Raw genomic sequence first — 26,308 nt, forward strand, 5'->3', positions numbered from 1 at the left:
CGAATGCTCCGTGTTCACGTTGTCACTGAACGCGGTTCCCTTCCTTTAGTGAATGCCGATAACATGCGAGTCCCATAACCAGTGGTAGCCAAACATAACAATCAACAACTGATGACCAGGTCCTTTTCAAAAATTATAACTGTCTGACCAGTTAACAGGTATGTAGAGAAACCAATTTATCAATTTATCTCATTTACTAAAACCGTGCGGTATTAGATTATGTTTACCGTTTTACTGTTCTTCAATGATCTCTGTCTAAATTCCTCAGCTCGTTTTCGCAACACTCTCTGGGAAATCTAATAAATTAGAAAGGCTAGTGTTCTTTTTTTTAAATACCGTGGGCATATGTATGAGTTCATGACTTTGGCTAGCTATGATCGACGAATTCATCTTGTCTTTCCCATTTAGAAAATTAGAAAGAAAGTTCAGGGACGTAACGCTTAAGGCTACTAACTTGCTCGTACGAATGTAAACTGCTATTCGAAAGTCATTGACTCTTTTATCTCGTTGGCAGGATACACTTTCTTTAGTTTGAGAGATTCCATGACTATCTTTCGCTAACTTTCACCCATGCAGTATGAACGATTCCGTGCGTGTATTCTCAACCGTATTTGCACGACGCATCTGTAATTCATTAATATTTAATAAATATTTACTGGTCAATGTCTATCTTGTGGTGACGACGTTTTTATTCTTACCGAACTGTTGCCGCGGTTAGTAATTTTTCAGCGATCGGCCGGTACGCTCTTGTCAGAATTCAATGTAGCAACGATACATGCCTGTTATATAAGTTTGTCACATTTGCGATACATGTCTCCTTTGCTGTTTTTAAGATTGCAATCTTGGTGTGCACAGGTGATAATCTCTTGTTTCTTCCGTTCCCCGCATCTAAAAACACAGAAACTATTACCGCTTGCAAGGCAGGTAAATTGAACAATTTTAAACGCGTTTCGAATGATTCTAATGCCAATTGAGAAGTTGTTTTTTAATTGGAAAAGTCACCGAAATTCGAACAACCTTCTGCGCGGTTTAGTTTGATTAATTTTCAGTTTCATTTTTCATGTGAATTATTTTGCACAAATAGACAAGCCGATATCTAATACTAGAAGGAATTTAGCTTTCGACCGAAACAAACATAAATTGTTAGTTTATGGTGGCAAATAGTCGATTGAATTCATATGTATCGGTGTCACAGATAAATTGAAATAGATGCGCGACACATTTGAGTCTCGTGCCCGACTCGACAATCCGGCCTGGCCGTGAGAGATTAATCATTACGTGATGTTCGTCGATTTGATGAAATCATCAGCAGTTTTTTTTTCATGCATCAATGTGTGACACAGGCTCGGAAACCGTGTAAGGTTTCAGTAATCCGTTCGGACTTTGTTCGAACGCAAATTCCACAGGTCTACGAACTTGTAACGATCGATGAAAAGTGCGTATACAATTGTGCATTCTCCGTATTAATCGCGTATGTGCAGATTCTTTTAATTTTTTAATTTTCTTGAATTCAATTTACTACTAATTTCTGACAGAGAAATAAAATTGTAATTTTTAGATAGCGAACTGCATTGCTTTGTCGTTGTTTTATAATCGATCACCCAGTAATCCTGTACTTTGTTCGACATACTTTGCGCGGTTCAAATATTGTTTCGACTTTAATTATTTTCCCCGATAAAGAATAAATCAACCGGTTGCATTGGATAATCGGTCCGAGATTCGATATTAAAATGAAATCTGACATTGATAATGATAACTTAGGCATCCATTTTAATATGATTTATCCAGTTCTTGGTAAATAAAAGAAACATCGCAATGAGATAAATCTTAATCATCTTAATGATATCACGTAAAGAGATAACAGCAAAAAATATGTGAATCTATGGTCAAAATCAGGTGATTTGCCGAATGATATGGTATCTTTCGATTATCTTCGGTTATAGTTCAATATTAATGTTGTAAATATAGCAGTTCTTTATCGGTAACATATTGTGTGTTATGTATTACATATGTTATATTTGTTTTCAACTGATCCGCCTTTTAAAAACTTTACATTTAAAAGAAATAGCGGAGAAACAAAAGGTTAGAAGATCCGAGCACTATACTAATGAGTCAATGTTTTTGCTGCATAATCGAATTTTTTAACAATCGTCGGTGTCAGATGCAGCGTGATTCATATGCATGAATTGCGATGCTAAATATTGAATCATGATGGTTCAAAAGCCCGCGATTATGTGACGATCATGCGTACCAACCATGTCTGCATTTTGCCGTTCACAACAAGCTCGTAGGCCAATTTTTCTTTTCCCATTTAAATAGATAGACATATTTCGTTGGACTTTACGGTAGCGCAGAACATAATTATATCGTTCATTGTCGTCATTGTTGACTCAAACTTAGTCCCTATCAAGCGGATGAGACGAGTTATCTCGTCACTAGTGCACGCAGTTTCACGTTCGTTCCTCTTGCTGTTTTAATGATTTATTCGTGCATCTGTTCTGCACTGTAATATTTACATTAGCACGAATAATGTTGTGTAATGCATTTGCGGTTAACATGGCAGAAAAATTATCGTATTAATTTGATATGTATCGAGGAAGGTACTCGACACGAGAAAATGAATTCAGAACAAGCGATAAACCGAGAAACGTTTGGGATTCACTGAAAATAACATTACCGTTTTTAGATTATATGGTACTGATGTAGTAATAGAAAAAGAGTGTAGTCTAAGAGATAGTGTTATATACGAGCACAAATCATTAAGTATGTGTGTTTTGTTAATACTCTCTACGTACATAGCAAAAGCATGTGTTTAAATGTACTCCATTTTTTTATTTCCAGGTCAGTACCAACTGGTAAAATGATACGAATTTCAAGGATCACCACTGTTATACTATCAATAGGTTTTGTGGTAGGAATAGTTGGACTAGTGCTAGGAATACTGTGGCCTTCGATTTATTCTCAGCTTATTCAGAAAGTAAGTCAGAAATGTTGTTTCTCGAAATACCTAAAATTAAATAAACTGTATTGCCGCAGCAATTAGCTTTGACTCCAACATCTACCAATTATCAACTATGGAAGGAGACACCGATACCTATGTATTTGAAGCTTTACATGTTTAATCTTACCAATCCTGATGAATTCATTTCCAATAAGGCAAAGCCAAATTTCATAGAGATGGGCCCTTATGTATTTAGGTATCCAATTTATCTTTTATTACTATTACTATTTGCTTTATCTACAATTCTTCTGCTTTGCAGGGAAACTGATTACAAGGTAGAACAGATCTGGAATAAGAATAATACAATAACATATCAAAGAAAAAGAGTATGGCATTTCGATCAGTCTCTATCAAAAGGTAGTTTATCTGATAATGTGACTAATATAAATGCTGTGGCTGCTGTACGTATTTCTTTGGTTTGCCCAATTTTACAAATATGGTTGAATATACCAATAAAATATACATAAGATTATTCTTTTCAGAGCGTTGGATACACTGTGAGACACTCGATGTCATTTTTACAGTACTTGGCTGATAAAATCATGGGCATTCTGGGAGAAAAATTAGTAATCACTAAAACAGTCAATGAATTACTCTTTGAAGGCTACACTAGCGATATGTTAAATCTGGCCCGCAAAATGAACCTTACAAAAATACCAATGAGTAAATTTGCTTGGTTCTACGAGGTGAGATTCACTATAGTAATTGCTGCACTGCAGACCTGTATGTACTTACAATATTGTACAAATTTTTTAGTAATCAACAAAAGTATTTAATGTCTGCTCTGATATTTTAGAGGAACAATTCCGCATCGTATGATGGAACGTTCAACATGGACACAGGTGAATCCAACATGTTAGACCTTGGAGTTGTTAGGGAATGGAACTATGATAGCCGAGTCAGTTCCTATCCTGGCCAATGTGGTGTAGTCAGAGGAACAAACGGAGATTTGTGGCCTCCCTTACCTCACAATGAAACCGTTTCCTTCTTTGTATCTGATGTTTGCACGTAAGTATGGTTTATCCCAGATCTCCCGTTCCAGATAATAATTTCTTAACCGATTTGCCAATTATGTGAACAGGAGCATGTCGGCAAAGTATTCCAACACAACAGTCCACGAGGGTCTATCAGGAGTAACATATATCAGCGACGACACGATTTTCGACAATGGCACGAAAGTGCCATTGAGAAGATGTTATTATCAGGGTGATTCCATACCGTCTGGTGCGTTGAATATCTCCTTGTGCAAGTGGGGTGCTCCAGCCTTTATTAGTTTGCCACATTTCTACCTGGCAGATCCGAGCTACAGGGAAAATATAGATGGAATGAATCCTCAGAAAGATAAGCACCAGCTGTCTATATCCTTAGAACCGGTAATTAGCTGAAACAGATAAACCTGTTAATCTCTATGTAAGTTCTCATTTTCATTTATTATCATTGTCCACAGAAAACTGGGGTTCCATTAAAAGTTAACGCGCAAATGCAATTAAATCTTTTGATCCAGCCCTATGGAAACATGTCGTAAGCTATTTTTACCGACGAATAAGTCTTTATTCAACACTAATTCGTTCCCAGAGGTCTCTTCAAGTCATTATCGTAATGCTACATTTTAGGATGTTCAAGCACTTGAAGAAGACATTCATACCCATGCTCTGGTTCACACAAGAAGCAACCCTAACTGCTGATTATGCCAGTACAGTCAAGCTCATCATAATTCTTCAGACGTTAGGCAGTGTGACCTTCTTCGGGATTGCCAGTATTGGCGTAGTAATCTTTTCCATCGGTATCTTCATGATTATCAAGAAAGGTATGAAGGATGAACAGAACGAACAACTGATCTCCAGAACTGCACTTCACGAAAGCAACGGATAATCGATCGCGTTTCCGTCTCTGAAGCAATTAAGAGAGAAAAGTTGGGATAACTTGAGATAACCGTCGACTAAGAAAAGATAATCATTATCAGAGTTTAGATGTATACATGTTTCAATTACCGCTACGTATTACATCTTGTTATAGCTAGAACAGGTGAGCACGACGTTCGAATTGTTTCTAAATGTGATTTCCAAATAACTGTATGATTTCCGAGTATTTAATCAAGTGCCTGATCGTCTCAATGAGAGAACGGACGCCGAAATCACGGTGTCGAACCGTGATTATGAAACTCGTGTACCTAATTATTGTACATACACAGGTGTGAACACCCCTCCCCCTTCATACACGGTCGTTCGCACGCGAATGAACACATACACACACACACACACAGAGAGAAAGAAAGACAGAGGGTCACGTACGCGCGAGCGCGTCTTTTCTAAGCAAACGATAGAAGAAACTTTATTCTTAGTTTGTTTCACACTATTTTTTTAGAACAGAACAAACACAGAGAATAAGAGGAGTATTAGAACAGCGTTGATTAGTTTCCAGCCGGAGCTCCTGTTGATCGTTAACAGAGTTGGTATACGTATAATATCGTTGCAACTGTGATAATTAGACATTTCTTCCAGTATAAATATGATGGAGTATGTTAGCAATAAAAGGATATTAATTTTATAAAACACCGTCGTTAAGAATTGTCTCTTTTCCTTGAAATGCGATTTTAATTTTAACATCGCCAGCTGTTAAATAATAATTTCATGAAACATCCCTCGTTAAGGAATGCTATTCCGTACAAATGCGGTTTCAACTTCCCAGATTTCCAGATGCCAACGCCGGCGTCGACCGCATTTCATCTAAAGCGAATTTAATTTCATTTGTCGCTGCCTCTGTGTGCAAAGTAGATTTTCAAGTTTCCCGTTTCGGTTAAGTGTTTTCCCCGCTGTAAACGCCTCGCGATAAAAAAAAAGCCGTGGGAAGTTCAGTGAGGTGGCTTCTCCCGCCCCTGTGAACTGTTCGAGTCTCGTAAAAATTCAGCCCGAAGTCCTCGTAAAAGAAACTTCTCGCTGATCCCCACGCGAGAAACAACCGTTTCAAACACGTTCTGACCTACATTCGCGTTTAGCATCGACGCCGGTCGCATCATCGCAATATTAAACTACCTAAAGTGTTTGTATTCTCGTTTGCTAGACGCGTTATAGCTGTCGAAGATATGCTTCTATTGATGGAAACATTTTCGGCCGCAATGCAAACTTTTGCGAGCAACAGAATTTTGAAGACTGCATGCTATTACAGTTAGTCAGCAGTTTGGAAGTTCATGGGGTGAAATCAACCTATGGATATCATGTATTATAACCGCAATAAACAGTACAATAATTTTTTAATATTGAATTCTTTGAGCTAGAGGCTTGGGTCGTGAGATGGGGGAAAATCGACTCCTAGTTTCCACGCCTAAGTGTTTCCGTGCCATTACAAAAATATAGATTAATATAGAACCAATCGATATTTTGATCCTTTTAAAGTGGAATTATGTATTTTTGAACGAAATTCCGCGACGATTACAAACGCAGTAAAAACACGGCCGCTTAAAAACGTGATCAATAAAGTCATCTTAGTTAAATAAACGAAATATTTCGTTGGAACTAGTCGAGGCTGGTCGATTTTCCGTTTTACCATCGACTTTCGTCAATAGACGGGTGTGTTATTTTTTGGAAAGTGGACGTTTCCCGAGGGAGGAGGGAAACTGTAACGTCAGTAAAACAACGAACCGCTCTTGCCGGTTTCAATTTATTTGCGAGCCGGCTGCCGGGTTTTGTGTTCGCGCTAAAACTAGCACACATTAGCCAGGCAGTCGAGCAGTTTGCTTTGATCTCATTAATCATGGGACGCGTGCGACTTCTCCGTGGGACACCGACGCTAGAAAACGATCTAAACACCAATGACCACACCGTCTGCGGAGAAACGATCGATCGCTTCCCGCTTCGTTTACGTTTATATTTTGTTCGCGGGCGTATAATCACGACGGGCGTTCGTTTCGAGCAAATAAGATCTCTCGAACGATACTCCTCCGTCGAAATCGTGTGCGACCGCATTTCGAACGATTTTCCCTGACCGCGCGGGTGGTTTTCACCCGTCAACATTCTCGCCAAGAAATAAGAGAACAGTATTTATCGGACTCAAATTATTTTCGCTGTATTTCGTTATTATCTAGTCCACTATTAAATTAAATATTTTTTATCTATTATTTTTCTGTAGTTACATATTGTTAATATATTGTTGAATAATATATTGTCTCTATTGTTGAAAATTGCGAGTACAACTTATCGTCTTTCTAAGCGTAAGATTCCAAATTGCTAGTTACAAAAGGACGTTTGAAAGAATAGAGATTAACTACACTTACAAAGCGAAGAGCCACGTGTTTGCAATCTAAAAGCGTCGTTTAATTGTTTTCCCTTTAACGGAATAACTACCATGAAATACAAGGTTGTGAGAGAAGTCTGTTACACAAGTAGCTAGTGAAATAGAATGTCGGTTAATATATGAAAAGCCTCGTGATCTGTTTGGAGAATGGTGAAACGGCCTTTGCCATGGAAGAATCATCCAGATTGACTCGTAGAAGCTTTATCAGTGGGCTTGATAAATGAACATGGAAGATGACGTGGTCGGAAATCTCTGCACCCTCGCGTGAACTTTCATCGGAGAAAAAAAACCGCTTTAACCGGCGTGAAAGGTATTCTCCAGAGGAATTTAATACTCCCCGGTGGAGATCGTTTATTTTCTCTAGATTTCGATCGTCTCTACGGTCACGACAGGTTGCACAAGCTCCGGATTTTCTCGGAGACGTAAATTCTTCGAGAAGATCACCGTGATTCGACGATCGCTGGATGACCGAATGCTGTATTTTTTTTCGCGAAGAGAAAATATCAACGTGGGCGAGGGATGACCTTCTTCGAAGTAGTTTGACGAAATATTTGGCTCGAGATTGTCGGGAACTGCTCGTAAAAGAACGAGAATGAATTTCAATCTGGGATCGGCGATTTTATCGTCGCGGGGAAACGTGCCTCGCGACAAATAACTCGGGAGCTTACAGTGCGCGAGCACCGAATGCAGAAACAAAGAAGATAATTATTGCTGTTCAAACGCAATATACTATCTTGGATAGAATCGCGTCGTCCAACCCGCGTCAATTCTAGGTCTGTTTCTATACTTTTATAGCTCGCGAGAATTTTAAAGGACAGTGACATACGAAGTTCGCCAGATTTTTATACAGACCTTCTAGTACTGTTTCGTCGAATAAAACTCTATTGTAGTACTATAGTTTGTAGTTGTAGCAATTTACGTAGTCCTCCGTTCTGCTCCATAATTATTTATCGTGTCCTACAAAAAGAAATTTACGAGCTGCATTAATTGAATATTACAGAAAGCATTGAATAAATACATATTAACAAATTAATATTATAACAAGTTCTTATGCATATTGCAGTACGCATGAGAACAAGTTGACTTCAGTAAGTTGGACGCAATAAGTAAGCGGCTTATCGGCGCAGTTCCGTGAAATTTGGGAGCCAGCTTCGATTTTCCTTTGGGATGTAGTTCGTGAAATTCGGGACGCGTTTCGATGGTCGCGAATTCGCGAAACTTGGAAAACAGTCAGTGTATTTGCGACCGACGAGCGTGCAGTACCTACGCGTTCGTTAAGCCGGCGTGTACACCTCAGTTTCGCAGAGTCCGTCGACGCGTTCGCATCCCTTTCGAGACTCGACGTAGCACGGCGACGCGACGGTGCTGAATCTGCTCCCTCAGCCTGTTTTTCGTGTTGTCTCTTTGATAATTTTGCCTGCTGCGTCCAAGAAATTCTAGGAGATTGTTCATTGGTTCTAAAAAAAAAAAGAAAAACGTTTCGTGCGACGTTAAAAATCCTGTTAGCTTGAGAGGCGAACGATAAGAAATCGACGTGAAGAAACAGTGGCAAAGAAGCTTGAAAGATTGATCATCTGCCCTTTCATACATTCTGCATAGAATATATGTGTGTGGGTGAAAAGTTTTGCGGAGGAAACTCCTCCAGAGTATGTTAGAATAATTTAGATTTCCTTGCGAGGTCGTGTGTTTATGTGTGAGAGAGAGAGAGAGTTCGATAAGTGATTATTTTATTGAATTTTTGGAAGGCTGGTTCCAACGATTAGAATTAGAGCACCAAGGACCAAAATGTGAGCAACGTGAAATGCTCGTTATAAAATTTTTCTCATCTCGTTAGGCGGCCGACGACGCTTGTACACGTATTGCCGCCTCTCGCGTTTTAGCAGAGAGGAGAAACTGTTTTTCGGAAACAACGACGCGATTTAGTTCTCGTTATAAAATTTGTCATATTCCTTTTCGGCGGTGTGCGTTTTTATAAATTTTTTAAAGGTACTTGCAATAGTCAGTCTTCGATAGAATCATAACTAATACGGTACAAAGTTATTTTCGATTGTCTTGATTTGTAGAAAACTACTCTGATCATTTCAGAGAATAATCTTATTCTTCTATACAACTATTTGATAAATACACATATTTTTCTTTTAGAAGAACATTTACAATTATTGAGGAAAATATTGAAAAAAAACTTCGAATTTAAGTGCTTACTCAGCTGATTAAAAAGCGACCGAGAGTACTCGCAATTCATTTATAATGAGCTCAAGGGAAGGCAGAAAGCAGTTATCATTATTCTCGTGTCCAACAATAAGAAAGTCTCCTTACTGTGTGTATACTGTTTCTTCTTTATATCTTTAGTTACACCTTCACGAATCGTTTCCTCGGTCCCAGGGGTGCAAGAGTCGCTGCTCAAGGAATTTGTGCATCGTCAGACGAGTTTGTCACTTGGTTGTCGACGTAAAAATCCGTTTTGTGTTCCGCATTGGAGGATCTTTCATAAGACGCGTATCTATAAGAAGTGTCAATGGTCAAATATCGACAACTTACTCTTAGATAGTTGCGCCACTGGGGGAACCTATTCACCACTTGCATAATTAAAACACTGCCCGTACCTGTTGGTTATACTTGAATTCATGAACTCGCTCCCCGGTAACCGCTGAAAATAAAAGTGGACGACCATCCGAGTTTCCTTCAGAGACTTTTAAGTGAATTTTCCGGTCTTTGGAATTCGTTGCCGCCTGAGGGGATGTAATGAAATTTCTGCTACTTACTGCAGCCTAGAATAATTTTTCATTAAATAATTGGCCTAGGTGATTTGTAAACAGCCATCAACTTTTGTATGTTAAGCCTTATGGAACGAAAGAAAAATTTTAATGATATTAAAGGAATGAAAAATCTCGTAAAAGGTGCGAGCAATTGACAAGTTCGTTACACTTCTTGCACGTAAAAATCTGCTGAACGCTGTCATTGGTTTAATGAAAAACCTCCTCAATTATTCTATTAATCTCGCGCGTTTTTTTGCTGCGACCGCGTTGCCGGTGACACACGGCCGGCCAGCCCTCGGCCAATTAATCAAAAAGTTGTCGGACTGTCTTCCCACGTTTTTACCGTGCCGAAGCGTCCTCGATTGTATATTCGTGATGTAAAATAAAACAGATCGCATTTTATCGCTCTCGAGAAGGGAAAAGATAGCCTGTCCAAAACATGTGGTCCTTCAACGCATCTGTCTGTATTTCAACCCAGGAAACGATTGCTCTAACGTACTATTTCCGATACGTAGAGTTCGGAATAAGTCCTAGAGCTAAAATCCATCGGAAATATGGCCGACCTCATTCGCCCTCATAGTCGCATACATCGGAAATTTGCATGCTTACAATCTGGTCCACTATCCTCGTGTTTCTTGGACGTTACCATCTATTTTCGTTTCCATGCCTCGAAATCGGACATCATACGCATCTCTTTCACCTATTATATCATCCCTTTGGTGACATTTTACAATATTACATTGTTACAGGAGGAAGGATTTATCAAGTTTCTCTGTACAAAATAATCCTTTTTAGAACCATTGAATAGAAAATTGAATCTGAGCAATTGAAGTACCGTGTTATCCTCTTCTCCGTAAATTGTATCTCCTGTTCTCCCCCCGTTCGCAAATCTAGCTACACGTAAACTCGTTCGCTACGTCTTCCCAATATTTTCCTCTGAGCTTTCATATTCCCCCTCTACTAATTTTATGTTCCTTTCGTATCTCACGTTTCGTTTTATCTTCGCCACTCAAAATCTGCGTCCCGACCCTCACCCTTATTGCTCTCTTTTCCTTGTTGCCAGACGCACAATCTGAAAGAAATAACGACAGAATGAAACGAGGGGACGAGGTCATTCAATTCTAGAGCACAAGATCATTTGATTCCATGAGAAAAGATTATCTCGTTCTGGAGGGCAATGCAAATGTAAATTCCCGTAAACGTCGAATGGTAAGTGATTTTGCCCAGGATTCGATAGGATGAATTAATAGGCGCATAATCCCATTACGAAGACGGTTAAGTAAGCTTCATAGTAATTTCACCGGTAACGATTCGTGTTAACTAGTGGGTCGGTACGATTAAAATTACAACGATCCCTGAGCGATGAGCGTTTCAAACGAACGTAACCGTGGGGAGAACTAGCTAGCTTCGGATTCTTCAATTTCCGGAGGATTTCTCCTAGAGAAGTTCGATCCTCCTGACAGGATATTTCTAGGTCTGCCTGGAGGCACCGGAAGTCGAAGCTTTCGAGGTTTGCAGTCGTCGTAGAACGATTCGTCGCGATTCGCCACTAGCTCGAAAATAAACCACAGTTACCCGCTTCTAATATTAACTTCCTCTGTAAAATCTGTTTTGCCGTTTCTGCGCTAAAAGAGATCGAAATTGTCCGGCGAAAAGTCTTATTGAGCTCACAAATGGAATGACTCTTCGAACATTTAGCGTTAGCTAATTACGTTTCTCGCTTCTTCTTTTGTATAAGAGCCATCAACATTATTGCAAATATTTCTGTTTGGGTTGTTAAAATATGACCCCAGTGTAGACAGTCCTTTTCTCAATACCAAAGCCAATAGGATTATTGAAATATTCTCTTGCCAAAGTAATACCGACAATGGATCACTCTTGATAGCCAAAGAACGGAAACGAAAGTTTTCTGGGGTATTCTAGAGCGAATTTATTGCAGCAGACGGTTGGGAATGATTCCATTGGCAAGGGTGGTAGATAAAGAGGGTGAACTCGACCTAAATCGCGAATAATTCCTTAGACAGCCGGCGACCGGACCAACAGTTGTCAGAAGAAGTTCGTTAGCCGCGACACTTGGGAAATCATGGCGCGAGAACTTTTTCCCCGAATTTTGGCCTCGTTTTACCGTTGTTACGTCGTCTTTGTCGCAAGAAAATTGTCGTCGCAAGTGATGCTAAATTATGCGAGGTGAAGGATGATGAGGTTCTTTGAAAATTGAGTTTCATTGCAAAATCGTTAGACAGGGTACATATATCTTTAGAGTAAGCATAGAATTTTCCGTAGTATATACTGCGAAGAAAAATAGTTTTTTTCTGAGGAAAACAAAATTCTAGCGAGAGAGAACAATTATTAATATGTAGGTAATATAACTTAATCAAATTTCTGACTCTTAAATGAATTTTTCGGTACACATAGTCCGGTGGCAGCACTATGAGAAGCAGAATATTTGTGAGAACTCGTATCTTTCAGCCAATCGCATAAATATCTTTCTATGTAGTTCCACAGCCCCTTACTGTATTACTTCCTATTTCCTATACAATGATATCGCACAGCACGTGCCTAGGAAAGAGACTATAGACTAGGGAAAAGTTGGCCGAGAAGCTCCGTGAAGGAGATTAGGGTTAATTTCCGGAGTAAACGTTTCGATTGCTCTTATCGCCGCGGGACAGCCTCTTGAAGCCGCGGCTAATCGCGGCAACAGTCTTTAAAGATCAACCAGCCGAGATCTCTGAGTTAATCTCCGTGGAATCGGTCATTTTCGGCTAACAGAATGAAGCTGAACGACCAGGACTTTGCCGGGCAATGGCTTTTCGTTGTCAAACAACGACGATGAATTGACATTCATGCTTTAACAATCATCGGAAAGTGAGAGAAGAGCATTGAAATAACTGTTCTGCGGAGTGCGCCGTCTGTTGAACGTTTCGAGACCGTTTTGAAAAATTGAGGCCCCGTAATGGCGTTATAATCAGTTGTGAGAACGGATAACTCTCGTTAGAATGACTATAATAATTAGAACGACGGGTATTGAAGCGCTAATCGCCGGCTGGCTGGTGTCAGTGGTCTCAACACTGGTCCAGGCCGCTGATTACGACGATGACTATTCATCGATGGATTACACCGATCCAGAGACATATAACAACGCGACAAACTGCAGCAACATCTACTGCATTTCGAATGAAGAATACGTGGACCGTATGATGAACTACATATTCCCAAAATTTTGGGACTGGGCGCTGATCGCTTCCCACACGGTGATCTTTGTGATCGGCCTCGTCGGGAACGCGCTAGTCTGCATCGCCGTATACAGGAATCACTCGATGAGGACCGTCACCAACTACTTCATCGTTAACCTTGCCGTCGCAGACTTTCTGGTACTGTTGCTCTGTCTACCGTTTACCGTGCTCTGGGATGTCACCGAGACTTGGTTCTTAGGACTCACTCTCTGCAAGGCTGTTCCCTATCTTCAGGTAAGACGAGACCTGCAGCAGAATTTGATTAAGCTATCTCCGACACGCGAGAGTAATTGAAAAGAAAGCGAATATACCAGGCACGCTCCCACGTCGGTGATTTGTCACCCTGGAACGCTACTTCCGGTTGCGATGCGTGGGTGTAAGGTCGAATTCGATCACCCGTGATCTAACGTAGTCTTAACCCTTCGCCGGGTGATCTTTCTTTCAGATTATGGTGCTACGTCTTCGTCAGGTGCTCTGTAAATTGAGAACGATGATTAATTACACTTTCTCTGCTCGACAATTATTGGTTTAGAACATGAAAGGCGTGTGACGTGCTCAAATGTTATAAACATCTCCAAAACGATTTTGGAACCTGTAGAAAAATTGTAGACCCTTGAAAAAACATATAAGACTGTTTGAAATCGTGTAGAGATCTCTACGAATTCCTTAGAATCCCAAAAACCTGAAACCCTAAAAATTGTTCAATGTAAATGTAGGGGTCTTAAACAAATTTCTAAGATCTACAAAAAAGATTGTAAAATCTGGTAATACGTAGTGAGAAGTAAGTCTAAGTAAGGTGTGGTTTAATGAAGTTCCCAGAACTTGTCCACCGAATATATAGTTTTTAGCAACGGTAATTAGAACACGGCTGTATCAAGATTGTTTCCAGGATGCACCGATGTGCACCAACTGCATAAATCTTGCAGTTTTAACTGTAACAACCGTGCTACATCACACCGTATTTACGTTCATCGCGTAGTCGGTATCGTGTTACCATTGTTAGATCTCGTTGTTTTAAATGCTGGTAAAAGATAGCACGGCTATATCTCGTTCTTCTCTCCAAATTACACCTGCAAAATGCAGGCTCTGCCCATTTAAAACGCTAATGGGTTTTCTCATCCTACCATCACTCTATGAATTCTCGTTTTTGATAAATACATACTTAACTATACATGTAAAACAAACAAGACCACGAATGGAAAAGCTTAATTGAGTTTGGCCACGTGTACCAAGCGTGTGAATGGTATTTAAAATTCGATCTCCAGTCATTTCCGCTGGACAATCAACGGTTTCGTGTTCCTCGATCATACTCTCATTAAATAAAACGTTAATGGAATCGAAACTTCCAGTTAATTTGCATTTAGAGTTCAGCTACTGGAGGCGTCGGTGCAAAATTGGCAGCCAACAGCCTCGCGTTTACAAAAATTACGTACTGGGTATGTCTTGATGGCCATACCCCGCCAGCACGCCATACAGAACGTACTGACGCGCCATTAAAGTAGCGAGCACCCTTTTTAAACACCCCATATCTCGATCAGGCGTTTAGTAACCTCGGTAGACTAACATTGACAGCGAGAATCATTCTCAGCACTAAGACATCTACCGTACAATGGATGAACTAATTTGCGCGTACAGAAAAGTGGGATACACGCGGGGTTTTATCTGTTGATTTGAAACGAACATGTAACAGAATAACGCAGGTATCCACGAAAACTTTCATTTCGGTAATTTAAGTGAATTATAAGGGAATATATCATCAAGGATAATCGACAATATCGTCGGAATCGTTTGCCGGCTCGTCACGCTCGATGAGACATTTTAATTGCAAATCTTCCATGGCGACGACGTTCGTCGATAATTCGATTCACGGTCAGGCTTCTGGCAATCGCTGTCGGGCCGAGAAAATTTCGGAGCTGACACGGTATTGGTTTTTCCCTTTGGGGCGGCGGAACGTCGCGAGAGTGACCAACCACCCCCGGATCGGTATATTGTAATCCGGTTAATTAAAACTTGAATAAAGATATTTGTGTACTCGAGGGAGATTCCTATTATCTCGAAACAGGTCCGAGGTTCTCGTTGGGGGGTTTACACAGAGAGTACGAATGATTCAATGATTAAAAGAAAAACTAATCCTCGAGCAAAATTAAACCGGACAGCCACTTTCGCATCGTTGTCGCGTTATTTCTTGTTTTATCGGCTCCCTGTTCATCAAATAGTAACGCTCCCGGCGAGTAACGAACCCCTACGAACTACCTCCACGACGACCTTCCTCTTAGGAGGGTAGAAATCTCGCCGGAAAAACGGATGCTCGCTTTCATTTTCTTTTCTCCTCGTCAAATATAAATTTGCTTTAAGCTTGTTTAATTTCATAAACCTGATACCTGGGATTAATTTATATTGTAGTACCTACTATTTTTGTGCAAGCTTCATAATGTTCCATTAAGTAATTTGATTTTTCCAGGCTTTTCATAGACTCTAACATGTCATAAAATCTTTCTAAAGGCCCTATAGCATATTATTTGGTCTTGGCATTTTTTTAATGGTTCCAAGATTCTTTCACAAACCTACACATTATTGTCAGTGCCTAGGTATCTTAGGATAAAATAAACCTTGTAATCCTCAGAGGAACCAGAAAGCCATTGAGAATACGTGTAGCCGTGAAAGAAAAGAAACGTTGAAGTCTAAATGAAATTCCACGTAGTTCGGTGGAAAGTACCGATTTTCATCGCGACGAACGTCGAGCAACCGGGTGGAATAAACACTGCGATGGCGGCCATGTCGCAGGAACACGCGAACTCCGTAATTCGGCATTAGGTCGCCCCACGGTAGAAATCCCACGTAGAAACGGCGTATTTATTCTATTATCAATGTTGCGTCTCTTGTTCGGGAGAACGTGGGCCGGTTTGGCTACATAACTTTTCCATTTTCATCCTCTGAATTAGAGTTGTTCCATCGTTAATCCTCGTCTGGAGAAGAGAAATAAAAATTAGACACCGATAACAGAAGAACTTTTTATCGAGATAAAAAATACAGAATGAAATTGTTACGTCCCGATAACTAGTATCAAAGTGCACGGTTCGAGATGCATCGCCATTACGCTGGAATTGCGTTCGAGTGTTTTACGCGTTATCGATTTTATTGCAGCCAGTATGCCTTTATGCAGTCTCCTTCTGTTGGCTTAGGATTGACGATGTAACGTTGGGTCATATATATTTTTTTCGCGACGTTTTCGTTGTATATTTAACTAGATTTCACGAAGATTTACAGCGATTGTGGTAAGGATACGGATATCTCGTAGCGGAACGTAGATCGAAGACCTTGCTAGATGGAATTTAATAAAATCACGAACCAGGCGTGTTTAATACGATACTACAAAGACCGTATCCCGTGTCGGAGTCCAAGGCAATGTAACACAAACTTGTTTTATCGCCTATTGTTAGGGTATTGTTTCAGGCTTTGGTGTCCGGCGTGCGAAGAGTCGCGGCAGAATGCACGCCGGAATCTATAGCTGCCGCTAATCATTGTCGTCCATATCACACACCGTTAACGAAATGCATTCGTTCTCGTTAGGACTCGGCGGGAATAAAGCCACGTCAGCATCGTCTTAATGCTGTTCAAAATGTGATATTAAACCGTTTGACAAACGCGAACTTCATCAACGATATAGCTTTTCTTGCGAAATCGCTAGAAGAGGGTTCAAATCGTCCCCTAAACAGTTTCCCGAAAATTCGCAAGGATCACTGGGAAGCGCGGGAGTTCTATTAGCTCTACAAACAGAGGATTCCGCGTCGAGGTGCGAACCGAAATACCAACGCAAACCGATAACGGGGGAAACTATCGGGAGGATAATTAACGGAGGTCAAGATACGATTTCCGAATAATCGTGCGACACTTGGAAACACGAGGGTGCATGTGCTTGAAACGATCTGGATCCGAGATCGGCCACAGAGTTTACACTTGTATGCCAGGTCACAGTTGGAAATATCGTTCGGCTCGTTTATCATGGTCCTTCTATGCACATGCTCGCACATGTTCCAGCACAAATTCCTCTCCGTCGCTGTCTGCGTTTCTCCATCGATGTAGCTGCACGGTTGCGCGACCAAGGTAGTTCTCAGTCGGGTACCAAATCGCATTATCTTACGCGTGTTGTTGCACACCGTTCCTGGACCGATAACTTATTCTCGGGTTCTCAACCCGGTTCTTGCAGAGGTCTCCTAAGCCTTCGATGACAACAACCAACGTCTTTAGCAGGGATCCGCGTGAGCGTTGAAAATTCAATCGTTTGTTCCCCGATTCCGATAATCATGTTCCACGGGAATTTCTTCGGCCAAAATAATTTCCATAGCTTCGCCGAGTTGCTCTAATGACAACCGTCGTCGTCGAGAGTTGTTCAACATCCTGGGATTCCGACCATCAGCGGCTGTTGCTGGTAACGTTCCGCTCTCTACCGGGAAATTATCACAGGGACAGGAAAAACGGTGCCGCGGTGCTCGCTCCACTGAAATTCACGGCGCAAAGAAAGAAGAGATACCTCGATGAATGCTGTAGAGGCGAAAGGGAAAAAAAAGGACTGCCGGCGTAGTGAATACCTTTGCCGGAAACGCGCGGAAACTAAAGAGGCCGAGCAGAGCGCGCGTAACGAGAGAACCGCGGTGGCAGGTAAATACGAACTCGTCCACGTCTTCATGTACGCCATGAATAATTTCTTCGTCCGCGATCCAATCCCTTCAACAAACTCCTCGCGATAATTTCATTTGGCCGCAAGGTTCCGCGTACGGTTCTTCAACGTGTTAACCCTCCAATTGTCTGCAATCGCCCGCGCACCCGTGCCGCCCTGAAATTCAATGGATATGACAATTGTAGCATACGTTGACTTTACAATTAATTATATTATATTAATCCTTACAAATATTTGTAAGGGTTTATAACAAAGATTGTCCCATAGAGTAATCCCTGCTCTCACAGTTATCCAATTGTTACATTATTCAACTGTGCTTTGTACTCATTGAATTTTAAGTGACGCTGCTGGCGGAAATAAGTTTCTGTTACAATTTGTACAATCTATTTTCCATGAAACTATACGAGAGAAGTCTAAGAGCGTTGCAGTTGGTATTTCCTTCTTCTAAACATAACTTTAGAACAGTACCAGGTTGACAGACTAACAATCGGAGTCTAATAGTGTATCGGAGACTGCGTAACAAGCGAGACGGAGCGTGAAACATAGTATATCATAGTTCTTGCGCGTGTAATGACTGGCGAATAGCGAACAAACTATCCGCGACACAATCCTTGGTCTACAGTCCGCATAAAAATTCGGTTTCGCGGCGACTGCTTCTGAAGAACGATAATTGGCTAGCGCACGCCAATTACATACCTCGGAAACTTTTCCAGGTTATTCTGTGTCGCATTTGAATTCGTGCCAACGCGAACAAAAATCCCGCGCGCTTCGCGCAATCCACCGAGCAATTCTTTCGAAAGTCTCCGGGGACCAAAGACATTTCCATGCGTTCCGGAAGTCGGAAACTTCGACCAGCGACTGGTAATAGGCCGTGAGAGTTCGTAGCTAGCTCACAATTCGCCGACAAGTTGACCAAGACCCCGCTCTGAGATACTTCTTTCCACCTGACGAGCTATTTCCCGCGGGTTTCATCTGCCCTGGCATCGATACACCCAATAAACTCCCGCCTACGCCCAGGAGACACGCGAAAATATGTTCCTCGAGTTGCAGCATGAATTATTAGCCCTCTCGTAAGTGACATAGTTCTTCCCAGGATTACTGTTCGGTCTCAAGATTCCTTATTCCCGATGTTTCTCCGATATTCTGTTGCACGTAGAAGAACAATCGAATGATCAATAAATTTTTAATGGCTGTCCGACTCCAAGAAAATGGTGGAATCTTCTTTTGGAGATTTCCATAATTTTGTGCAAATTGTTACAATTTTTTTATGGTCTCCACAATATCTCTTTAACTTCGTAAAAATTTATACAGCTCCTGAAATTTTTATATACGTCCCATAATTTTTTTTATAGTTTCTACTATATCTTCTCAGTACTCCGCAATCATCTTGCAGCTCCTGCTATTTTTCTTTAGCACCCAGAATTTTCCTATAGCTTCTCCTACTTTTGTCAAATTTATGTCAAGGTTTTATAATTTTTCTACAACTCCCATAATTTTTTTTTAAGTTTCTACAATATTTCTACAAGACTTTACAATTTCCACCTTAATCGTAGCATTTTTTCTTGGGTTCTCATAATTTTTTTCGAATCGTTCTAAATCGTTCTTAATCGTTCTAACGTGACATAGTAGAGGCAGTGTCCTGATGGAGAACTCCATTCAGGCGATGTTTCACCCGGAATAACTATGTCTCGTGACCAGGTCGGTCGTATAAATTTTTCATACCGTCCTTCTAATGTTCCCTCTTCGCGAGTACGGTTCAGTTTAACGACAATCTCCCTAATTAATCGAGCAAGCTAAAGCAATTCCATTGTGAAAACAGCCGATCTTATCTAGTTGGGGTTGCGAGAACCAAGAATCAGTACTACCCCTAAATTCGAAAACTGAGAGAATCTCACCATTCTGCTGGAATCTCGTATAGCTCCACGTCAACGTCATTGGGATCAGTGGGATCTCGTGTGCTGTTGCGAATGCAGTTTCTAGATAGTCGAGATTTAATTGAAACGTGCTCGGGCGGGAGAAACAGTAACGAAAAATTGTTCCGCGAGAAACGCAATACGTTTTGTTTGCACCGACCTTTTTGCTGCCGACAGAACTTGTGTTCTCTTTTTAAAACTTTCGAGATCAAGAATAAAACCAACTCAGGTGTATTAAATCCGATTAATTGCGAGTTCTCCCTCGTGCGTGATTATAATTGTAGAAGCCTGAACAATCCCTGGTGTCGACAGTATCAAATGGCAAGATGCGTTGTCGGAAGCAAGGGGGTTAGCATCTGCAGAAGACAAATGTAAAGAACCTTGAACTTGCAAATGCAAAGAATTCAGGACGGAGAAATTCCAACACGAATAGAAAGAATTCAAGGATAGGTCACATAATTGTTTAGATTGCGGCCGGTTTACCGTCATTTGCATTCCAAGTTTCTGGTAGCCTAGTTTCTTTAATTTCTCCTGAAAACCTTGCTGCAGTGATGTCGTTGCGCGCGTCGGAACGATGCAACTGCAAGCGATTAACGATACTTCTTCGGGTGAACCGATTAGTTCCCGGTCAGGGAACCTCAATGAGCTAGATGTCGGTGCGATAACGCGTGGGTTTCAAACGTCCTATACCCACGGATGTTTAAACGAGGAACGTATTCACGCAAATGGAACCGCTCGTTACTGCTGGTTGCACAATCCTGGTGAATTAGCCAGAGGGCCAAGAAACGCTTAGAAGCCTGAGGAGGTAGAACGTTTTAATTCCAGGTGGGAGGTGGCTCCTCTTTGGGCAATCGTTATCGCGTGTTGAATGCGCTTCCGCAACGAAACTGCAACTTTCCGAAAGAGATTAATTATTCTCTTCTCACAAGATTCTGGATTAGCGGGAGAACCTTCCTAGGCTACTTTTTACGCCTCTGTATTTCTTCGTTTAAAGTTGCGTCGAATAAAGATTCGACTCCGCTGATTACTATCTTTCTCCGACTATCAAACGGGAAAATAAAATGAAAGAATTAGCGTGATCTCGAGAAGTGGCTTTCTTTGGTGTGTCAGTATACTCGACTTTCCATCCAGCTTCACATTATCCATTTGTAGCGAACGTTGAACCCTCATCTGAACAAATTATAAACTGTATAAAGATATTAGAATACACAGCAGATTAATTTTCAGTTAAGAATTAATCAATGTGATGGAGTAATGAAAATTTACATGAGCCAGAGCGAAGACGGGGGGTTAATCTAATTTCCAACGGAAAGCCCCTGGTCAGGTGCAACTTACGGTGGTCGATGGGAATTTCTACTTTCTTATCGCTCACGGAATGGACTTGAGCCTAGGCAATGCACGACGGTAAAAGGCCTATCGTTAGCTGGGCGCAGTCGTCATAATTAGACCCGGTCAAGGAACCCTCGATAAGATGATATTCCGCGATGTAATGCAGATCGATCGTCCATGTAAATTATTCGGGAGAACTTTCGCTGGCTGTTATTTTGTTCCAGGTGGTTATCGCACAATTAAGCCGGAGATCTGCGACGACGAAGTCGCACATCCTAATTTATTCATCGGGATCGCACATGTCATGAAGGACCCGTAACGAAGTCGATGTTGATCGCAGTTCACGATCTTCCACAAATTGTCTCTTACAAAACACTCAAGTTAGAGAAACTACGTTTTACGTATTTATTCTTTTAGAGGGAGCTTGTTCATGTCCTTTACGCTCTTCAAAGAGCCGTAAATTAAATTCTTACTCGTTTCAGCTGCAGAAATAAATAAATTACTGTTAGTTTCCTCACAATATTTCCTAAGAAAATATGAAAGAGAATTATACTATTATCTCCAAGATATGCACAATGAACCCTAACTTTATTGTTTCCCAAAATTATAGAAGATTGCTATGGATTTATAGACGGTGAAGGGCGGTCCAACAAGTGGGCTCAGGGATCGGAAGTCTCAATCAGGCGAAATCGGAAACTGTGCAGACTCAAACATTTAATCAGAGGCGGACTAATTCAGGGGTTGGCGTTGCGGGGGCGGTTCGGAGAACATCTATGTCACGCATGCAGCGGACCAGGCCTCTCCCTCTCTACCCCTTTGCGCGATCAATTCGAATACACGGCGGTGCACGGGCACTCGTTAACGAGCCCTTTGACGACATTCCCGAAATTGAATTGACAGCGGTGGCCGGCCTCTTAAACGCGCCATCATACATGCGCCTCGGAAAGGCGTCAGGAAACATAGAACGACAAGGCTGTCGCTTGTCTCGTTACGTTCGACGCTCCAAAAATTAAACCGGTCTCGATTGCAATTTGCCTAACGAGAACCAAATAAGGAGCCAATGAATCTTTCCAGCCAACGCGGAGGATAGCTAGATCTCGCGCAGTCGGATTAACTCGATGAACAGCGATCTCGATAAAAAGCATAAATTTAGCCGAGAATACACAGTAGTAAATCCTACGACTAAAAACAAGAAGAAAGAGTTGCGCGTCGAAGCGGGCTACAGTTTTATCAATTTTCCCGGAAACTACCAGGACTTTGCCCATATTTCTCTGAGCGTCCGTTTTATATTCATGACACGCCTCGTGCATTTGCCCAGCCATGGATAAACCGCGTTATCGGCTTCGAAGTCAAAAATGTACGAAATACAAGTCTATTAATACATTGGGCTATCGAACTTTCAATCTGCCAACGCTGGAGAAGCTGTTAGGACAGTTTATAAAGAAAATTGTGGAGTCTTGGAGATTTAAAAGCTTGTTTAAAATTTAGTTCACCCTTATTCAGCTGGATCGCCATCTACTTGTACTCGGAGAAACACTAAAGTTCCCTATCTCGGTGTTGACAGCAGGGGTTGTTCACATATTACAACATCTGTTTTATCGTAGTTTCCTTTTGATTCATCATCGAGACCATTTCAGGTGATGTTTCGAAGCCCTTATCCTCTCGCCAATCTCTAATGCAAAATGTAAATGCCATGGCGACCGGAAGTTATGGAAATTTCACGAGCGATGCTATTAGAATCGCAAATGAGGGCGATTAAAATTCTTTCTTGCTTTTTTTCTCCGTTCACAGACAATCGTGTGCAACAGCGTCCATGCTAGTATTCTCGCGCTCTAACTTTCAGATTTGAACCTTCTTGAAGAACGTGACCCGGTGATAGACTCGTCGCCTCGTTAATACTAAGTAAACCGGTGCACGTTTATTCAATGTAACGTTTCGTTTTTGTTTCAGACCGTCTCGGTGACCGTGAGCATATTGACTCTAACTTTTATATCAATAGACCGATGGTACGCAATATGTTTCCCGCTGCGGTTCAAGTCAACCACCACTAGGGCAAAAACTGCTACCATCGGAATCTGGGTAGTTGCGCTCATTTTTGGTAAGTGTCTTAGAGATTATCGAAAAATTGTAGAGTATCTTCCTCAGAAACTACTTTTCGAAGTGGTTATATTGAACTTGTTCTTTTCGCAGATATCCCAGATCTGGTGGTGCTGCATACAGTCCCTCCCACCCACGTCAAAGTAAAGACGATCCTGTTTACGCAGTGCGACATATCCTGGAGTCAAGAGAGCCAAGTCACCTTCACAATCGTGAAACTAATTTTTCTCTACACCGGTCCACTGATCTTCATGAGCGTGGCGTATTGGCAAATCGTGAGGGTCTTATGGAAGAGCGACATTCCAGGTCACAATTGTGAGTAAATGAAAACTGAAAGAATATCGAAACGTTTACACGAGGAGCGTACGTTCACGGTCTTGAAAACGTTTTTACTCACCCCGTGCGTGCAATATAAAACCATTCGCATGATTCAAGGCTCACCCAGTCGTTGCGCGTTTTCTTCATGGAACTTCTTGCTGCCGCGACACCTTTTCTTATCGCTGCCTTCAGTATTCAACTTTCCGACCCGTAACGATCGCGCTTAACAGTCCATGACGCGAGAGCATATTCCTAAAACAATTAGTCCATTCGGAACTTGTACAAGGATCAACAGTAGCATCACGAAGCTATCTAGATATTCTATAAATATGAATAAGCACGTGAATGGCTTTTAGCAGAACTAAATGGAGCACTAAGGGATTTCAAACTGGACTTGCACAAGCTATGGTTGCAACTTCTGTAAACGTCTTCATTCGCGAACAATATAAACTATGCAACGACTTTAACCTGAAACGCTCGTATTCGATTAATCCGCGGTATGATTAATTATCGCACTGATTTGCAGTGGCACCGCGAGCCTCACAGATGAGTCAGACCCCTGCCACCGTCGGCAGCAATCCCGAGACGCAACTAAGATCCAGACGGAAGGCGGCGAAAATGTTGGTCACAGTGGTCATCACTTTCGCCATTTGCTATTTCCCGGTTCATTTGCTCTCCGTATTAAGGTACTAGTTGGAAATGCAAAAAAATACGAGCAGAAAACGGTCGAGTAGAGACGCAACAGGCGAGGAATGGTTACTGGACACCGCAAATGGACGCGCCCGTGCTCGCCGGCGCTATATTGCATGGAAAACAAACGATTATTATGCTCGAGGTGCGACCGATGTAACCGTTTATTTACCATTGCAGGTATACCATTAAGTTACCGTCGAACAAGTGGATCAACGCCATCAGCTTAATCGCGCACGGCCTCTGTTACTTCAATAGCGCGGTTAATCCGTTGATCTACAATTTCATGAGTGGTAAACGACCTCTGGTTTTCTAATATTCGTTAAACGCACACTGCACCCTTATCTTGCACTCTAGGTACTACGAGACGGTCGCCCACGTTACTCTAGGTTGCGACGTTTCATGCGGGATGACCCCCATCAACGGGCGCATCGTTATCGAGAACCGTGTCGATCCGCTTCGCGACACGAGACAAAAGATTCTCCCATCTCGCGTGTCCTATCGCGTCGATAAACGACGGCTCCCTTTGTCCGAAAACTACATAGAGCTTGAATAAATTCCTACGGAGCCGTCGGACATCCGGCGGGAGAGAGATCGATCCTGTTTTAACAGAATTGACGACCGTAACGATGTAACTTTTACGGCTTTTGTTTGCCCACGCTAGATCGGTTCGCATCCAATCTAACGAACTTACAATTACTACGCGCTACAAGCCAATTTAGAAATGGAAAAATTATATGGCGAGAGTACCGAGACAGTAACAAATTAGGGGATAAACGTAGACAGAGAGGCGGTATTGTCCAGAACATAAATTCAGAATGGGGGAGCTCGCGAGACAGACGTACTATTCTTCATCCAAATTGTTCGATCATCTGCGTGATAAACGCGTGTGTTCTTGAGTTGTCCAGTCTCCAACAAATCTTCTTGATGTTCCAATGTCTGTGACTATGTGTCTAAGAAATGTCCTGGTAAGGCCAAAGAAGAGATGTGTTGTTTGGATCTGGGTCAGCCAAAGTCCTTGTTTAAAATGTCTCTACATCGTTTCTTGAAGCTATTCAAAATTACCTAGAATCGTTATTATATGCAATTATTTAGCGCCATTAAAAAAGTCAATCTACAACACAAAATACTAATTTTTATACCGATCCAAAAATTATTTCCAATAATGTTATGCAAGTAACGGTTTTGTTAACCTCGCGCTATTTTGTTCCAACCCATGCACACGCAGTTGATCGATGCGCGCGCATTCCTCTCAATTTCAAAATGTTACTTGTGACCGAATCGTAAAAAGTGGCAAGCTTTACCTTTGACTTTACCGGGACGAAGAACGAACTAGTAGAATAGGTGTAGAAAGAGTACAGCGGTAAGAAAAAAGTAGAAACAAACGGAGATATTCGGCGTGTGGTTTCCAGGTAAGTTCCGGCAGGAGTTTCGCCGTACGGTCAGAGAATGCACGGCGTCGAACCACTCGCATAATCGGCAACTGAACCAACATCTCAGCTACGCTTTCACCGGGAATGGATACCGATCAGCTCCCCAAAGCCGTCGCGAGCAAACCTGACACGCGGAGATGAGAGTCTCTTGGGTGAAAAAAACTCCTAGTACCGTCGCGGAAGCACCCCATGACGGAAACGAGTCTCCGCAGGAACGATCCAATCTCGGACTTTGCACCCCGCAAACTCGGTTGCGTTTAGGGTGAGCTATATTATATTTTACTGTTGTTTGGCCAGCCACTATAGAGAACAAAATAAACGAAAAGCAAAACTGTCCAACAAACTTTCTGCGATCGAACGTGTTCGGCCATCTAACGGAAGACATCGCCAAGTCACCAACTGACCTGACACTCCGTTCGAGAATCGAAATAACTACTGGCCGATCGATTTGAATCGATCGATCAATACTGTTGGTAATATAGATGGCCAAACTTCTCGTGTAGTGTTTGAAAATAATACAGAAAGAAGAGTTTGTTGTTTTATGCGTTCACGGAAGAAGTCGATAACGAA

The 26,308-nt window shown here is 41.6% G+C and overlaps 2 protein-coding genes, 3 long non-coding RNA genes and 1 other non-coding gene across 21 annotated transcripts in view; 2 read left to right on the forward strand and 4 right to left on the reverse strand.

Annotated features, from left to right (window-relative positions):
* Window positions 1–5,267, forward strand: LOC144470394 (protein croquemort). 4 transcript variants are annotated; one of them, XM_078181453.1, is made up of 9 exons: window positions 1–158; window positions 2,842–2,977; window positions 3,037–3,197; window positions 3,261–3,402; window positions 3,484–3,687; window positions 3,798–4,009; window positions 4,083–4,374; window positions 4,449–4,522; window positions 4,615–5,267. In XM_078181453.1, exons 2-9 carry the CDS (start codon window positions 2,861–2,863, stop codon window positions 4,871–4,873), a joined length of 1,461 nt encoding a protein of 486 aa, XP_078037579.1. In that variant the 5' UTR covers window positions 1–158; window positions 2,842–2,860; the 3' UTR covers window positions 4,874–5,267. The 4 variants fall into 4 exon arrangements, with proteins under 4 accessions (XP_078037579.1, XP_078037581.1, XP_078037578.1 ...); XM_078181455.1 differs by lacking the exon at window positions 1–158 and adding an exon at window positions 735–855; XM_078181452.1 differs by lacking the exon at window positions 1–158 and adding an exon at window positions 1,308–1,435.
* On the reverse strand, window positions 233–1,298 carry LOC144470400 (uncharacterized). The gene is made up of 3 exons (XR_013494113.1): window positions 1,018–1,298; window positions 699–888; window positions 233–624 (listed from the first exon to the last, which is right to left on the reverse strand). It is a non-coding gene; the product is annotated as an uncharacterized LOC144470400 (long non-coding RNA).
* Window positions 3,986–23,254, reverse strand: LOC144470398 (uncharacterized). Of its 6 annotated transcripts, none has more exons than XR_013494111.1 (12): window positions 17,870–18,101; window positions 15,997–17,778; window positions 13,592–13,754; window positions 13,445–13,526; window positions 10,883–11,119; window positions 10,657–10,819; window positions 9,895–10,059; window positions 9,608–9,791; window positions 8,559–8,748; window positions 8,144–8,248; window positions 4,220–4,382; window positions 3,986–4,125 (listed from the first exon to the last, which is right to left on the reverse strand). It is a non-coding gene; the product is annotated as an uncharacterized LOC144470398 (long non-coding RNA). The 6 variants fall into 6 exon arrangements; XR_013494110.1 differs by having other exon boundaries at window positions 9,895–10,583; XR_013494112.1 differs by lacking the exon at window positions 17,870–18,101 and adding an exon at window positions 22,694–23,254 and having other exon boundaries at window positions 9,895–10,819; window positions 15,997–16,246.
* LOC144470395 (orexin receptor type 2) overlaps window positions 8,698–26,308 on the forward strand; it is an 18,217-nt gene continuing 606 nt past the window's right edge. For 2 of the 7 annotated variants that reach the window (XM_078181460.1, XM_078181456.1), the window contains exons 1-5: window positions 11,112–13,514; window positions 23,151–23,298; window positions 23,391–23,612; window positions 24,142–24,301; window positions 24,486–24,598. In XM_078181460.1, the coding sequence (XP_078037586.1) occupies window positions 13,044–13,514; window positions 23,151–23,298; window positions 23,391–23,612; window positions 24,142–24,301; window positions 24,486–24,598 (1,114 nt within the window). In that variant the 5' untranslated portion in view covers window positions 11,112–13,043. Of the gene's footprint in view, window positions 8,898–11,111; window positions 13,515–23,150; window positions 23,299–23,390; window positions 23,613–24,141; window positions 24,302–24,485; window positions 24,599–25,717; window positions 26,106–26,308 lie in introns of those variants that run through there. The other 5 variants (XM_078181459.1, XR_013494106.1, XM_078181457.1 and 2 more) reach the window with 5 other exon arrangements.
* Window positions 14,657–14,796, reverse strand: LOC144470642 (U11 spliceosomal RNA). The gene has a single exon (XR_013494172.1). It is a non-coding gene; the product is annotated as a U11 spliceosomal RNA (small nuclear RNA).
* LOC144470401 (uncharacterized) lies at window positions 23,490–25,788 on the reverse strand. 2 transcript variants are annotated; one of them, XR_013494115.1, is made up of 4 exons: window positions 25,448–25,524; window positions 25,151–25,370; window positions 23,695–23,867; window positions 23,490–23,627 (listed from the first exon to the last, which is right to left on the reverse strand). It is a non-coding gene; the product is annotated as an uncharacterized LOC144470401 (long non-coding RNA). The 2 variants fall into 2 exon arrangements; XR_013494114.1 differs by having other exon boundaries at window positions 25,151–25,788.

Source organism: Augochlora pura, chromosome 5 (genome assembly GCF_028453695.1).
Source record: "Augochlora pura isolate Apur16 chromosome 5, APUR_v2.2.1, whole genome shotgun sequence".
In the NCBI taxonomy this organism is placed as follows: Eukaryota; Metazoa; Arthropoda; class Insecta; order Hymenoptera; family Halictidae; genus Augochlora; species Augochlora pura.